General features: G+C 42.9%; 1 protein-coding gene across 6 annotated transcripts in view; it reads right to left on the reverse strand.

Moving 5' to 3' along the window:
• Positions 1-15970, reverse strand: part of kif13a (kinesin family member 13A) — a 41938-nt gene that overhangs the window by 9578 nt on the left and 16390 nt on the right. For 4 of the 6 annotated variants that reach the window (XM_086112851.1, XM_086112849.1, XM_086112850.1 and 1 more), the window contains exons 5-27: positions 15554-15646; positions 15008-15188; positions 11953-12040; positions 10420-10554; positions 10224-10336; positions 9207-9318; positions 8902-9114; positions 8713-8823; positions 8498-8632; positions 7047-7177; positions 6773-6859; positions 6530-6705; positions 5791-6010; positions 4988-5150; positions 4762-4905; positions 4538-4687; positions 4228-4392; positions 3039-3212; positions 2339-2490; positions 2133-2265; positions 1876-2022; positions 1486-1518; positions 609-708 (exon numbers count right to left, since the gene is read on the reverse strand). In XM_086112851.1, the coding sequence (XP_085968977.1) occupies positions 609-708; positions 1486-1518; positions 1876-2022; positions 2133-2265; positions 2339-2490; positions 3039-3212; positions 4228-4392; positions 4538-4687; positions 4762-4905; positions 4988-5150; positions 5791-6010; positions 6530-6705; positions 6773-6859; positions 7047-7177; positions 8498-8632; positions 8713-8823; positions 8902-9114; positions 9207-9318; positions 10224-10336; positions 10420-10554; positions 11953-12040; positions 15008-15188; positions 15554-15646 (3156 nt within the window). The remainder of the gene's footprint in view (positions 1-608; positions 709-1485; positions 1519-1875; positions 2023-2132; positions 2266-2338; positions 2491-3038; positions 3213-4227; positions 4393-4537; positions 4688-4761; positions 4906-4987; positions 5151-5790; positions 6011-6529; positions 6706-6772; positions 6860-7046; positions 7178-8497; positions 8633-8712; positions 8824-8901; positions 9115-9206; positions 9319-10223; positions 10337-10419; positions 10555-11952; positions 12041-15007; positions 15189-15553; positions 15647-15970) is intronic. The other 2 variants (XM_086112852.1, XM_086112854.1) reach the window with 1 other exon arrangement.

Genomic DNA, 15970 nt, shown 5'->3' on the forward strand with positions numbered 1-15970 from the left:
TTGTTCGAGGAAACAGTCACTCCAAATGCTGGATGTCTCCCGTTTGTGGCTTTGCACTGTGTCATGTTATGCTCACACTATTTACGTAGCTTTCTTGGGGGTTTCTCTACATTTAAGGGTGGCTAGGTTAGACTGGGAACAGGAAAGTTGAGGGTACAAAACCCGCTTCAGACAATCCGTGTACCAGGAGACAGAGACATGCTGTAGGGTAGCAAAGCACAAACTCCCAACTAGAGTGAACGCTGGCGCGTTTTGGCTGCCGCTGCTCAACCCGTATTGTTTTGTGTTTTTTGTTATTGTAAAGTGTCCTTGGGTGTCTTGAAAGGCGCTTATAAATAAAATCTACTACTACTACTACTACTACCGTACTTTAAATCTCCAATAAAACATGCTAGCAAATTATGTGCTCAGTCTTGTACAAAGTACATGAAAGTGAGCAGAACTATCTTAACAGGAAATAACTTATGCAGAAGGTAAAGTCAACTTGTAGAATACTACTTGAATAAATGTCATTTTGAGTATGTTTTTGGTAACTATTACTGTTGTCGAGACACAAGCTGTACTGAACTGCGCGACCGAGTAAATAAGTGGCATTTTTTATGACTCACCGTGCTTGTTTATGATCTTCTTGATTTGTTCATCGAGGTACTCCCGTCGTTTGATGAGGGCTTCAGACCATCGCTCTCTCACGCAGCTCAGATCTTCCTCCTAGAAGCAGACATGAACTAGAATCAATGCAGGTTGGGCTTCGTGTAGGAGGCCGCGTATAGCTAAGCGTTACCAGACGAGGGCAAAGGTGAACCTGATTGTCGGCCATATATGCTCTTTTAGACCCCCATTGTTAACACTGTATCTCATATAAGCCAAAAGACAATGCTTGAAATGAGCTCCCACACAAAATATTTCTGTCAAGCTAAAACTGGTTAGGGTCGGATATTTAAAAAATAAATAAACTCCCCCATACAACCCTTTGACACACTCACACATTCATTCACACACGCATCCACATGCAGCAGCCACTCAGAATCCCACCTTATCTCCTTGTGGCAAATTCTCCATTATTAAGTTTGGAGAAAGCAACAAGAAAATCTTTTCAAAACCCAACCGCATCACACCTCTTAAATCAGCGCACATCCTCCATGCAAAGTTGTGTCAGCCATGCAACACAAAGTGTTTAGACAACACGTATTGTCCTTGCAGCTCTTCGGTAGTGGCAAGCAAACGGTAGCATTAGTGTGCAAATGGACTGGCTACGCCAGCATAAGGTGGAGCTGTGTTTGGCTGCCAAAGAATGGTCGTTATGATACGTTATTACAGCATCGTGTGCATTTTGTTTAATAAAGCAACATTTAAAAAAAAATATTTTTTTTAGTCGGGAGAGGCACAGCCCTCTTCCTCCTCCCTCGTAGGCCCTCAAGCAAGGGGCCTTTTTGCAAACACGTGATCCTTCATGCTGCGGGTTAAGTTACAGCAGGATGAGGGTACCTGATAACTATCCATATCGTCTTGCAGCTCTCTCTGGCAGGGGAGAACACACGCTGTCAGATGCGTGTTAAATTGTGTATATGTGTGTGTGTGTGCGTGGAGGGGGAGCAGCTGACAGCTCAGAACCATTTACAGCTCATGCAACTTTCCTTATAAAAACACATTTCTGCAAGTGGACTGCTTATATATTTATTTTAATCTGAAAAAAAATTGAAAGCTGACTGTATTACCTCACCCTTTCAGAATTAAAAAATCATTAAAAAAAAAATTCTAGGAAAGAATATTTGCTTATAGTGAGAAGTATACCTGTACAAACACATTTGAGTGTCGTCGGCCTTTTATCGGCATCTCAATGTCATGGGCGTGTCCATAAAAAATATGTTCACAGACCTGATAGGTGTCGAGGGGTCTCTGCAGTTTGGAGGAGCGCAGTGTCACACAGCCGATAGAGACAGACAGCATCGCCTCCACCAGCAGAGGCAGAGTGCCTGACTTTTGGACCGGCTTCACGGTGACATGCAGCCTCCTAGAGTGGCCCTACTTGGACAGATCAACCTCAGTGTGGTGCTTCTGGCACTTACTTTTAAAACAGGTTCTTTTTTGACAGAATGACATAGGTCAAAAAAAGTTTTCTGTTTTTCTCCAACCTGCCGCAGTTGGAAGACTCCTCCCGTGCTGATGTCTTTTCCAGGCTGCAGCTCCACAGCGGCATACTCTCCCTGTTCATTGAGCTCCTGGATGGAGACCCATAGCTCGATCCTGCGAGACACCTCGCTCCACCTTCATGGAACATGCATCAAAGTTAGAGACGCGTACAAATCCTTGCATCGGCGTTAACTCATCTTGTACGTACCTGTCTCTTAGTGTCTGAGTCTTGGCTTCCAGCGCATCTAACTCCCACGGAGAACGGCCATTCCCAGCACAGCAATGACCCCATACCTCTATTGCCAACGCTCCATCTGATATAAACTCCAGAAAGTCATCTGTCACATGTACAACATAGTCCTGTAAAACACACACACGCACACGCACACGCACACGCACGCACACACACACACACACACACACACACACACACACACACACACACACACACACACACACACACACACACACACACACACACACACACACACACACACACACAAACACGCACGCACAAGGCTGAGGACCAAATTCAAGAAAGGCATGTGCGGCTTTTGCATGGCGCTAACTGGTAAAAATGGAGCAAACAAACATTTAGACTTTGCCATGTGTGCAATCAAGGGATAAACAGGTTCAAACTGCACTCAGCCGTCAAACTTTGTGGGTGTATTTGCGCTGTAATGTCATAATGGCTATATCCTTTGTGAATAAGACATTAACATGGAGCAAACCATGGTGGCAAATGAAGTGAAATTAAAGGGCTATCAGCGGCCGCAGTTAATTCTTTGTGAATTCGGCCCTAAGCATTTGGCTGATTTTAGAAACAGCACACACAAGGATTAAACAATCGTGACCTGCAAAATCAATTGGTGTATGGCGAATAGCTTCTGCAAGCAGGACGCTCTCACCTTGCAGTGGTCAAACTGTACAGTGAACTGTACATCTGGGCTCCGAGGGGAAGGTCTGTCCGGGCTCACCATTGGGGGGGCCACTGTGGGTTCGCCGTGTTCCCAAAATGTGTACTGACAGAAGACAAAGTTGGACAGGTTGAGGGGAAGCCCCGTCGCCTCCCTGATGCGAATCTGTAATGGGAAAATAGTGTGCATGAAGCCTACTTACTTGAGAACAGTGGTACCTTGATTCACAAGTTTATTCAGTCGCAACTCAATCTACTTGTACAATGGTGCCTTGAAATACAAGTGCCCCGAGATGGATTTTTTGACAGATGTTTGATGGAAGATGTATTTATTTATTTATTTATTGCTTTAACTTGCAAGCAAAATTTGAGATACGAGCACTGTGTGGTGGTGGTGAAATTGCTTCACAGCAAGAAGCTGTTAAGAAGATAGGGAAGTATTCTGAAAAAAAAATGGCTTTGAGACATTTAAAGCCATTCTCAGTTCCCAGTTTAAGTTTACTGTTAAACTTAACATCAAACAAAGAGAAATTATACATTCAACCACACAACTTTGCCTTTAAGTCTGTTAGCTTATTGCTAACCCATAATAGAAAACGCCATCGACAGACTAACAAATAGCATCATCAGTGTACATTATATCAAATACTTTTTCCCCATTTAAATGAATTAAAATGCCATTCATGTGTTCCCGCCCACCCCAAAACATTATTTTTTTTGACCAATTTTTTTTAATTGGATTGATTTTCTTTCAAAGAACAAACCAAACAAAACAACAAATGACTGCATATTCAGTATGCGCAATACTCAGTCTTTCAATTCAGAAAAAGAAACGAGTCAACTTCAATTTGACATAGATAGGTACAGTAGACATTTCTACAAAACACCAAACGTTGCACATATATCGATACTTATTCACAATAAACATACCTCCTTAGAAATATATATAAGCAGGAAGAGATCTATTTTGACTGCATCTTTACACTTGACTGGAGAGTTTTACATGAATTTTTGTTCACCTAAGTGCAGTGAATCTGAAACCAGTTCATAACTGAAAGTTTGACTTGCAAGTCGCAGTAATTAACCAAGCTAAGGTTTCCAACTCGTCAATTGGGTCAATCGTAAGTCAAGGCAACACGAAACAAGTCATGCGTTGAGTTCTTGAAAGATGCAGCATTTACCCTGATTATGAGCCTCTTAGCCACATGGACAATTTCTCCGTTGGTGTCCAAAACTTCATAGCAGCTACTCTCACTGGAATTTTCAGATGAGTCGTCTCCACCGCAAAGGCGCTCGGGCACGGCACCGCTGAGCCGCATCAGCTCCACATGCAGCCTTCCTGCTAACTGTGCACACAAAGACACAAGCAATTCTTTGGTGTAAAATATATATATATTTTTTAAAACCAAAAAATAAAAATAAAAAATAAAAAAACCATCAAGTGGATGTTATGCTATGTTCACGAAGCTATTAATGGTGATGCGCTCTTACCTCCCCCTGTTGGCTGATGATGGGAACAGCATATTGCAGTTTGACATCATGGAAAAGGCACTCCAGAAAAATGTTAGCCACTCCTATTAGGTTGTGGTTCTCTTGTGCGTCGTAAAATGGGTCACAGTGTTTACTATTTGCCTTGCTATACTGTAAGTACACAAAAAAAAAAAATGAACAAAATGTTTTTTTAAAAACTCTGTTTTCAGTCTTATGTTTCTTACCACTTCCTCTGAGCCTTCCCTCCAGTCCCGGTAGTGGTCTCTCATGTCCACCAACTTGTTCTCCAGCTTTTCGATGGTCCAGACCTGAGTTCCTCTCCCCTTCCTGCGCACCTGAATGGCTGGCTCACTGACTATGGCTCCACGCTGAATCAAAGAAACACCTTAGATGGGCTTGAGCATGTGAAAGAGTGAGAATGATTGAATGGCGACGGATCAGCCTGCTCACCTTGCGGTTTGCGCTCAGGTTGGCTGCAGGAATCTGCAGCGTGACCTGATAGTCGGTCAGTTTGCTCATCTCCTCTGCCAAAAAGTTGGCCTCTCGCACCAGGGTGTTGGCTTTTAGAACCTGTTCCCTGAGCCGAGAAAGACTCTGTCGGAAAAGTTCATCCCTGACGCACACAAACAGACCAAGACAAATCATCAGTTATTCAAGAAGAAACAAGGAAGGGATTTACTGTGTATATGCGTGCTTTCTTAGCATAGCAACACTTCATCAACTTTAACGCTCTAAAAGTAGAGGAACTTTTGGGAGGAAAAAAAAAACAATCTAAATTGAATCTATGATGTGCAAAATTGGAATTTCCCCTGGGGGCACAAAGATGCTTTGAGACTAAATCCAGGACACACGCAGTAGATTGCTGCTTGATGTCAATGTTTCAGTTTGAGGTTTGACCTGACCAGAACCTTGATTGTGACCCAAAACTTCACTTTCACTGAAGCTTTTCCACTGGCAACTTTTAAGAGGCGGTTATCTTCACTTCATAAGGACAGCCGTAATTTCGCATTACTCACTACCCTTAAACACTGTCTTGCAGTATCTCAGTCTTTGGGCTGGGATAGAACCTCGTATTATGGGATAACACAGCATGGGAAAAACTAGCACAGCGGAAACTGACTGTCCTCCTTAGAAATGCAGTACACGGTATTCTGTATGGAGTAAAAAGTGATGAAAAACAGATATAATAAAAACGGGGCAAGTTTATTGTGCTTGCTCATACAGTATATCCCCGATGGTTGTGTGCCACCAACCGTTCTTCCGTCCACAGTTGCAGCTTGCCGTGCGGTGTGTGCGTCTGGAACGTGAGGCGGTCACTGTTGCTGCGTTGGTGCTGTTGCGTTTTTTCGGGAGAAAGTTGTTGCCGCAGAGATTCCAGCTCCCGCTCGTACATCATCCTCTGTTCCTCCAGAGCCGTGCGCTTCTCTTCCAGGTACTGTTTTTCCAGAACTTGGACCACATTTTGCATGGGGTCTAGAAAACCATATGCAGGTGTGTTAAAATGCGATGCATGAGTCTCGATTAAAATTTATAGAATAGGCACAGAAATTGAATTGAAGAACTAAAATCAATTGTTGTTGCTATCATTTGAAAAGTGGTATTGTTACAATTTACGGTGAATAAAAAAAAAGTCTACACACCCCTGTTAAAAAAGGCAGATAAAAAAAATGAAACCAAGACTCATACAGAACACCGCACCTACTGTAGAGTACAGTGTTCGTAGCTTCAATCTTGGGGAATTTACGGTTAACTGTAACTCTAAAAGGCTTTAACGCACGAGCAAACCTTTAATCGCGCAGTTACAAATCAAGTCAGGATAACACAAAGGAATCAAAAATACTTTATAGTTCCGTCATTTAAAAAAATTCTATGATAAGGTGGGAGTAACTGGAACAAAATGAAGAGTTTGTGATATGGAATTTCTTGGTCTGTATGTGCTGGCTACAGAAATGTACTGTGGATTGAGAGCGGAAACAGGATTGTCCTAATTACCGTTGTTTCCCAGAGTCTTCATGATGACCTCCATTTGGGCAAACTCATAGCTGTAGTCCTGCTCAGAAGATGCCTCACTGGCGGTCTCCACATCCACCTCCACAAAGCTGTCCCTAGGAGAAGCCCGCTCCAGCTCCTTCAAACGGTCCCGCCGCTTTCGTTTTGGTAAATTGATCCTGTGACAGATTCTGTTTATAGCTTTCTAAGTCATCACGTTAGCTTTGAAGTCCAAGCGCGGCGCACCTAAAAAAGTGGTTGTTGCCCCATAAGATCCGGTCTCCGTGCCAGAGATGAACCAAAGAATCGATCATTGTTCCATTCACACAGGTCCTGCAAAACAAAAGGTCAAGTAGGTTTACTATCTGCATCCTTTCGGGGGGGGGCAAAGTGATGGCCGTTGAACAATTCATTTGTCGCTGGAGGGGAAACATGCTTGTGATATCAAAGCAGATTCCTCGACAATGAGCTCATGTGAAGCTTCAACAGACAAAGTAGTAGTCGTTTAACCGCAACTCACCGGGCGTTCCCTACGGGCATCAAGGTGACATCACCATCCGGGCAAAGTTCCAGTACACAGTGCAGCGGTTGGATACCGATTCCAAACAGCTGGATGTCCTGAGAAGTGTCGGCACCGACATGCGTGCATTCCTACACACAGGTGGAAGGCATACTAGGGAGACGAGAACAGCAGGCCTGAACGGAATTATGTTCATCTCCCACGTTTGGCCTAATTTGTAGTGACAAAATGAGAAAACAAGACTCAACCTGCAAGAATAAAAATGGGGATGGGAAAAAAGAAAAGTGCAGCGCTCTGACTGTGCCAGTGGGCGTTCTTAGACAAACAGCTCCCTTTTCAAAAGGATGTCCAACCCTGTACAAACCACCCCATTTCACATTAGCGTGGTCATTCCACATCGAAATGGCAGACCCGGACTGCAGAACCCAGACAAAGGCCTGTTGTTCTCGTACGCTGCGCAGGTTGCTTCCACCTACGCCTACAGGTCTGTCTTGCAAGTTGCTTTTGTCTTTCTGAGTCACACAGGATCACTGAAATATCTCTTTTATTTACAATACTCGAATCACATTGAAAATAAGACTCCTTTGGCTTTCGAGGTGTTTTTGACTTTGGCAGCTGCTACTGGAAAAAATTCCTTTGCCCCCACCCGTGAACTGAACGAGTCAACATTTTCGACGAGTGAATACATGAAACTCTTGTGTTTCATAATTTCTTTTTAGAATGGATGAAAAATCAACACCTCACTATGTGAAAGCAGATAAGAGAACGTAATTGTGTACAAAGTCTTGAAAATCCGGCCTATGTCTGTTATTTTTAATTCATTCAGGACCAGCCAATTCTGGACCAAGTCTGAAAAGACGTTTAAAAATGTCTTTGGGAGTGAATGAGTTAAGTTATAACCCAAGAAACATTTTTCTTTTAAATGGAAGGAAGCCAAAGTACCTGGAAAAAACTCACACAGTCATGGGGACAACGAGGAAAGTCTACGCCGCAAGGCCTGAATCCAAATTCAAAACCTCAAACCTTAGAAGTGTGAGACACACGAGCTAACAACTTTTACACTGAACTGCTGAGATGTTAAAACGTTTCACCTGAGATGAAAGCTCCTAACACATCCCATCTCAGTTACTCAGGTTAAAAAAAGAAGGAAGGAAGGAAGGAAGGAAACTCCAACGAGAAATCATATTGGCAAGAAACAGTTGCGGTACTTCTGACTTTCAATGATGTAATTGGAGGATCAAAACAAGCCTTCACTTTCCTGCTTTTAGCACCTACTCGTCTCTGAATTTCACAAAACGAGTTCAGTTTGAACACCTTGCATGTGGTTGATGGAAAATCACCACCTTTATCCCAATTGATCCGCCATCTCCTAAACTGTGCCACTACTGAGTTGACATCACCGCCTCAATTTAGTGAACTTCACACCGAACCTCCATTAGTCAAATTAATACCTTGAGATAGTAAACGAGCAGCTCATTTAAGGCAGGATCCGCGTTCAGATTGACCAGGAAACATTTGTCTTCACCCACTTTAATCCCGGATGTTTCCAGAGAGATGCCCATGCTCTCTAGTTGCTTTTGGCGCTCCTGTAAAAAAAACAGTATGACTCCCCTGTGACCATATTGGGTTAATCCAATGAATATTGTCATATACTGTATATACACACCGTGGCAATCTCCTCAGTCTTCCTTAGCTTCTCCTCCCAAGTGACTGTCATCTCCATGATGAGTTTCTCTGATTCATGCAGCTTTTCCTTCAGCTCAGGAGCCTTCAAAGACTTGAGAGCAGATACGGATCACATCGGGATCACGGCAAAACGGCCATGCAAGCTTTCCGTTGGGGCCCAAAATCTCACCTCAGCCTGAGACAGCTGAACTTTAAGCTTCTCCACCTCCTCTCGAAGCTCTCGGATGATGCGAGCATTGGGGTCTTCGTTCACAACGGCGTGGTTGACGATCCTCTTGGCTCGATCGGCGTAACGCAGAGTGGAAAGAGTTTCTTCGTAGTTGTCTGCCGCAGGACTTACGGTGGCTATCATAGCCGTCTTGCTGTTTCCACCGAGGTTGTCCTGAAGAGAAAGAGAGTCAAAATGTCCGAGTACGGTAAATGTGGTGTGACAGACATGTAGCATCAAAAGGCAGCTCAACGTGGGGAACAAACCTTGAGCAGCCAGGTGAGGACTGAGTCCCTGTAAGGGACAAATTTGGCCTTCCCCTTTCCTGCAGACTGATCAGCCAGTGCAGAAATCACACAACCTAACGTGGTCAGGGACCTGCAACCACACACAAAGTTGAATTAAAAGACTCCACGAGTCCTCCAACTCCTTCCCTCACAGAAATATATTTGCAGTGGTACCTCTACTTACAAAAGGAATTTCTTAACTCGAAGAAATTGTAAGTAGAGACACTTTTTCCATGTAAATACCCTAATCCGTTCCAAGTTCCAAAATTCCGTTTTCTAAAGCATAAAAATGCATCAAAATATGTAACGAATGTTAGAATTTGATTATTGCCCAATAAATGAGAGTTGTGTATAATGTAAAAAAACAAAGAACAGACTAAAGTATAATAAAAGGTATGGCCATTTAACTTTTAACTGCGTCCTCATCGTTTTTTGCCCTCTTTAGTTCATGTTCAAGTTTCTTTTTGCCTGGTGTTTTGTAAAGAACTGATCCAAGGATGTTTGCTTTTGTCGGCTTTTAACAATCCTTCGAAAATCTCCAATGCAAACATCAGCACAGTGAGCGATCGCCCGTCTGGTGAACACTTTTCCTGAGCGATTCACATTTACGCAAAGCTATCGAAACACCTCATCACCCGAGGGGTGAATGACGAGGACGCTGCATAGACACATATCTATCTATCGACACACATAGACACATTGGCACATACGGCTGAGGTCCCTCTTAGTTAGGTCCCTCTAAGAGTTAGCGCTTTAAAAAAAATTTTTTAAAAAAGGGACAAAATGGCTGATGCTGAATGAGGTAAGTGCTTTCAAAACTAAAACCACAACATGAAACATGTTGTTCATTAATATTTATCAAAAGTGGTCTTTTTCTGTCATGTTGAGTTGGAATTAGAGAAATAGTTCTTGTATTTGATCTGTGCAGTTGTACCTATTGATGTGTCCGATGCCTATTTTGGCTTTTAATCACGCATCGTCTCCGAATATACCCACTTGTTGATGTTGCTTCCTTCTTTTAGTCGCTCCCCAGCAGCTCCCGTCTTGGACACTCGTTCACTTCCTGCCAGGTCAACCAGACTCATCTTGCTCACCTTCTCCCCGGAATTCTGGTCATCAACCCAGTCAATTGTAAGGCCAATACATTTGTGGAGACACCTTGTGTCTACATTACAGATTCAAAAGAACCCACCCCAGACTGTAAATCGTAGAGTGTTTGTGTGACAATAATACTGAAGACGGCATGAGATCGGCTGCTCTCTTCATTCATGTTGGTGGCCGCCACTGTGCGCGATTTGTTCCCCTCCGACATGAGCACCTCAATGTCCTGAAGTCAAAACAGACAATACATCCAAATAGTAAATGTGCTGCACTTATGAAATGAAATTTATGACATCATATTTATTTCGGGCGGCCCGGTGGTCCAGTGGTTAGCGCTTTGATCTCACAGTGCAGAGGTCGTGGGTTCGATCCCGGCTCCGGCCTTCCCATGTGAAGTTTGCATGTTCTCCCCGGGCCCGCGTGGGTTTTCTCTGGGTACTCCGGTTTCCTCCCACATTCCCAAAACATGCATGGCACGCTGATTGAAAACTCTATATTGTCCCTAGATGTGAGTGTGAGCGTGGATTTTGTTCGTCTATGTGTGCCCTACGATTGGCTGGCACCAGTTCAGGGTGTCCCCCGCCTACTGCCCGAAGACGGTTGGCTTGGGCTCCAGCACCCCCCGCACAACCCTTATGAGGATAAAGCGGGTTGGAAAATGGATGGATGGATCACATTTATTTCCTTTATCAGTACCCCCCCCCCCCCCGATTTTCAATAACTTCATTTTTTTATTAATTTAATGAGCAGACTAAAAATGATCTGAGCTTAATTTATCAGCTTCCTTCACAATAAAGCATCTATCTATGTATCTATTAGATGATTAAGTTATAATCTTAACAAGTTTCATTTTTCAACACATTACAGTAATCCCTCGTTTATCGCGGTTAATGGGGACCAAAACCACCCACGATAAATGAAAATCCGCGAAGTAGCAACCAATAAACAGATAAAAAAATATATATATTTTAAGTCCGCAAAAAGTCCGCAAACGGTCCGCGAGAAGCTGCAAAACAACAGCCAGTCACATAGAGCAACATATACAGTACTGTATTCCATGTATATGGATTTATTTTTTTATGAATGTTTGAAAAAATCTGCGATGCACTGAAGCCGCGATAAACGAACTGCGAAATGGCGAGGGATCACTGTACACCAATCCCAGAGGACAAATGCCTTTGCTGCTCATTGCTGTTTATTGTTCTTCTGAGAACAATAAAAAGGCAGGCAATGTTAAGCAGCAGTTTAGCTGGGTCGTGACAGGCACTGAGATCGAGATCTGGGAAATCCGTTGCATGAATATCAGGCAAGCATAGCACACAGAAATCAGGTGGAGATGTTTAAACTTACTTAAGGGAAGCCCCGCCAATGCTTGGCATACAATCCACCCAAAACCACACGAGTGCATTCCACATTCACATAACATGTGTCATGAGGAACCCGTGAGGATTAAAACCACATTGTTAAAGCTCAGAAAGCTATTTCACTGGAACGGCTAGCGTTTGACGCTATAAATGATTCCTTTGCATTTGTGAAATTTTTGTGAATTTTGTTCAGTGGGACCACGCAAAGGCAGCCCGAGCGTTTCATCACTTTGAAAAGACAAAGGTGAAATAGCTCATACCTCAAAGTTGGTCACGGCTAGCTGAGACAGACCATCCACGTACGGACCCAGGACTTTGTGTTCACGAACCTTCAGAGACTGTCGGCTCCTTAAAAGAGGGTCAAGAAAAGGTCGAGTGAGTGAAAAGAGTGCATGCTTCTCGTGGCGCCAAGCACATTCCATTTCCTCATTCTCTGAAGCCCCTTTTTCAAGGCTTTTACGGCAATTTGGAGTGTTGACACCTTAAGCATGTCATTAGACCGAATGACACAAAACTGACTTTTGAAATGCTTGTCTGGAGTGATTGCCCACCCAACCAGGGGGAACTCACACAACGAAATGAATCTTTTACACTCAACCTGCTTCCCAAAAAGGGTCTGTGAGTGAGCTCTTTTGAATTTTGCACAGTTGTAGGTGAGGAGGAGTTGGGGCGTGTGTTTGTTGTGCTTGGCGATGTGACCGCCGCATGGGCCACATACACAGAGCAGTGGACAAAATCGAATCCATTATCCAGTCTAATTTGCAGTTCACACACGCGTTTTAACTTTTTCTCAACAAGTAGCCCCAAAGCTGCGTACCCAGTCATCATTATAACAGAAGCTATTTGTGTCTTGGCATACCACCAATACAGGGAAACGGTACAGAACTGGCAACCCCAAACTAAGCGATTTAAATAAAAGTGGATGTTAGGTGTAGTGTCATTCTTTTTTTCATTGTGTATTGACGATAAAAGCATACCGGAGAGCATTTAAAACACCGGCGACTCGTTTTAAAAGCTGTCTTTTAATCAACACCTATTAATGAAGAAAGAGGAAAGGAAAAAGTTCAAGCCAGATTCAGGATATCATCTGGATACAATAAAATAATAACAATAAAACAAGACATGGAAGTGCCTGAACGTTCAGTATATATGAGATTTTCAATGTTGTAATTGTTGCCAGATGCACAGTCTGGAGCAGATCCGGAGGAAACATGATTTAACATTTCCCACCTGAGGTTCAAAACACATTTGTCACCTAACTGACAAGATTTGGCCGACATCAATGTTTTGTGCTTCAAATGAAGATCCTTGAAAGAATCATCACATCAATAGAGGTTGCCATGTCTAAAACTGTAGGCAGGAAATTGCGTGTGTGTGCGCGCGCACACACACACACACAATTTTAACATAAACCTTGTGAAAGATAGAGCTAAAAACAGGGATAGTTTAAATGACAAAATGTTTTGCATCTTAGCGCAGTTCTTCACTTCTTTCTAATTTAGTTCAGTTTTGGATCATAGTCTATTTCGTTCCAGCTAGCTATTGCACAATGAGGGCTGCATTTGGCTCTTTGAAACCTTAAACAACAGTTCTGTTTGCCAATACACTACATATGATTGGAATAATGATTTCCCCCATCGGATGGGAATACCGTACAATCTTCCCTCACTTGATTCATTTGTCAGTTTATAATATAATTATTACAGTGGTATGTATGAAATCTCTGTCTTTTTTCTTTTTTTTTTTTTAAATACAATCCCTAAAGGCTGCCTGTCAGTTGTTGAGGAGAAATCCAATAGCTCAGAGTCACTCTATCCAACTCAGTAGATATACATCTACTCAGGTAAACAGTTACTAGGTTTCCTTTTTCCATTCTCGTCACCTAATACCAGCTGCAGGTGTTTTTTTTTTTTTAAACCAGCTAAAGTCAGTCAGCTTTGGCCAAGCTGTCTAGCGATGACATGCTCTTCCACTACATTTTCAACAGCTATTCCATCTGCAATCCAGTTGTTGGGGAGGGTATTAGGCAACGCACAATCCAATGTTTATATTTTTAGCAAAGCCTCATAGCTTTGGAATGGTGAAGGAGCTTATTTTACCCTTTCAGGACCAAAAACGTGTATTTTTCTATGCATTTTGGCTTATTATTTCAATGTAAACAGGATTTTCAGTCAATGAAAACACATTTTTTGGTAATAATAAGACGACTTTTTCAATGGTACCGGGAAAACAGTCTCATACATACTGTATATAAACATAAGAGTTTGTCCATCTATTTCATCGTTGAAGCTATTACTAGATCATGAGCTACAATTAATATTGAGGTGTAAAAGTCAAGACACACATCCATACATGGTGTTCCCTTTTTTGACAGACATCATTTTATTTATTGTGCTTTTGCCATACAATACAGTCTTGTGATTGGCTGAAAGGACCTTATGTTTAAGGGTTATTTCGCCAAATGTTGTTTTGGCATGGTACTTGTGAGCCTGCCATTGTGTTTTCTTGTGGACATTTTTTTTGTCTTCAGAATGACAGCGGCCTGGCTCAGTAATGGACATTTGACGACCTACTTATATACTGTATATTTTTAAATGTATTCCCGAGGGCACAAACGAGTTGAGACAGACTCAACAGCACTTAATTGTGCCTCAAATTCTTGGACAATCAGTTCAACATAATCATCAGAATTCGCAAGAGTTTAATTCATTGATTGTTCTGCCAGTTAATTGCCTATTCATCCCAAGTGGGAAAGAAGTGTATTGGAATCAAAGTCATTTAAAAAAAAGTGGATAAGGTGTCAAGAGTCGGACAGTATTGCAGCGACCTCAAAAAAGAACTTCAGTCATCTATCACTTTGATTTTTCTTCTGTGCTCGTTATGATCTCCAATTTCAAAATGGACAATGCCACTCAAACACCTCCATTCAAACTTAGGGAAAGTCCGTCTATCCATCCTGAACGGAGACACATTTGCGAGACAAGTCACAACAATGGCAGCAGCCTGAAGACCCGAAAGCCCGAAAGTGTAAATAGTAAACCAATCAACTGTGGGAAGTGGCCGTGGCTTCCTACTTGGCTGCGTCGCCGCCTTGAGTGGGAGCAGCCAGCGAGGTCACCGCTCACGCTGGAGTCGGAATGAATCAGGAAAAATGACACACCACGGTTTGTGCAAGCAGCTGCACGTGTGTGTGTGTGTGTGTGTGTGTGTGTCACCGCAAGTCCAGAGCATTAGCTCATTGGCTTCACAGAGCAGATTTAGGTCACATGTGTGTTTACTACGAGAGAAAAGCACAAGACCACCCATCAAACTCACCCTTTGGGATCCAGTAGGTCGCGGACCTTCTCGTTGTAGATTTCCATGTAAGACACTTCCACTTTAAAAGTGTGGCCCTCGTTCGCCTCGTGGTGGACCCTCTCAAACAGCGAGCAGCAAAGTCGAGGGATCAAACCCGGCTGCTCCCCGTTCCCCATCATGGAAAACGACTTGCCAGAACCTACAGTACAAAAATAACAGCCATACGTTTTCTTTAGCGCTCATCCTCATAAGTGTCGTTCGTGGGTGAACCGGAGTTGATTGCAACATCTTGAACTGGTCGTTAGTTGTAAGACACATTGAGTATTAACACCGAAACCAAACACAAACACACACACGTCACATCTACGGACAATTTAGAGTCTTTAATGAGCGTGTATGTTTTTAGAATGGGAGAAGAAACTGAAATATCTGCACAAAACCCACGCAAGCAATGGAAGAACATGCGCAGGCAGATGAGCGAACCACTACTCCATTGTAAAGCCAAACCGAATTTAATTCTTTCGAATGACACAATTCTTGATCATGATACCATTTCAGAATTACCTGTTTGTCCGTAGGCAAATATGCAGGCATTATATCCCTGGAATGCATTTTCAAGTATTCCCTCTCCAAGGCACTTGAACACCACCTCTTGACCTTTTAGACAAAGACTCGGTTACCGTGGAGATTAGGGTAAACAGATCATCATTGTGTCCAACACATGCTTTGGTTTGCATCTTTCAGTCCGTGTGGCAAACGAGAATAGTCAACAAGAAATCTAAACACAAATCCAGTGACCAATTGCTGCCTGGTCATGTTGAAAGTATTTGTGCCGTGCAGCCTCTTGTGCCGTGCTATTTGGAAATAGAACAGCTGTTTAATGAGCTAAATAAAGCCTTGGCTCTGCGGCTTCGGGCAGTGCCCCTGGGGGGTCAGATTTGTCTTCTGCACGCATTACATCTCCATCACAAAACGGAGTGG

The sequence above is a fragment of the Hippocampus guttulatus genome, chromosome 6 (assembly GCF_054856545.1).
Source record: "Hippocampus guttulatus isolate MCC_2025c chromosome 6, RoL_Hgut_1.0, whole genome shotgun sequence".
NCBI classification, from domain to species: Eukaryota; Metazoa; Chordata; class Actinopteri; order Syngnathiformes; family Syngnathidae; genus Hippocampus; species Hippocampus guttulatus.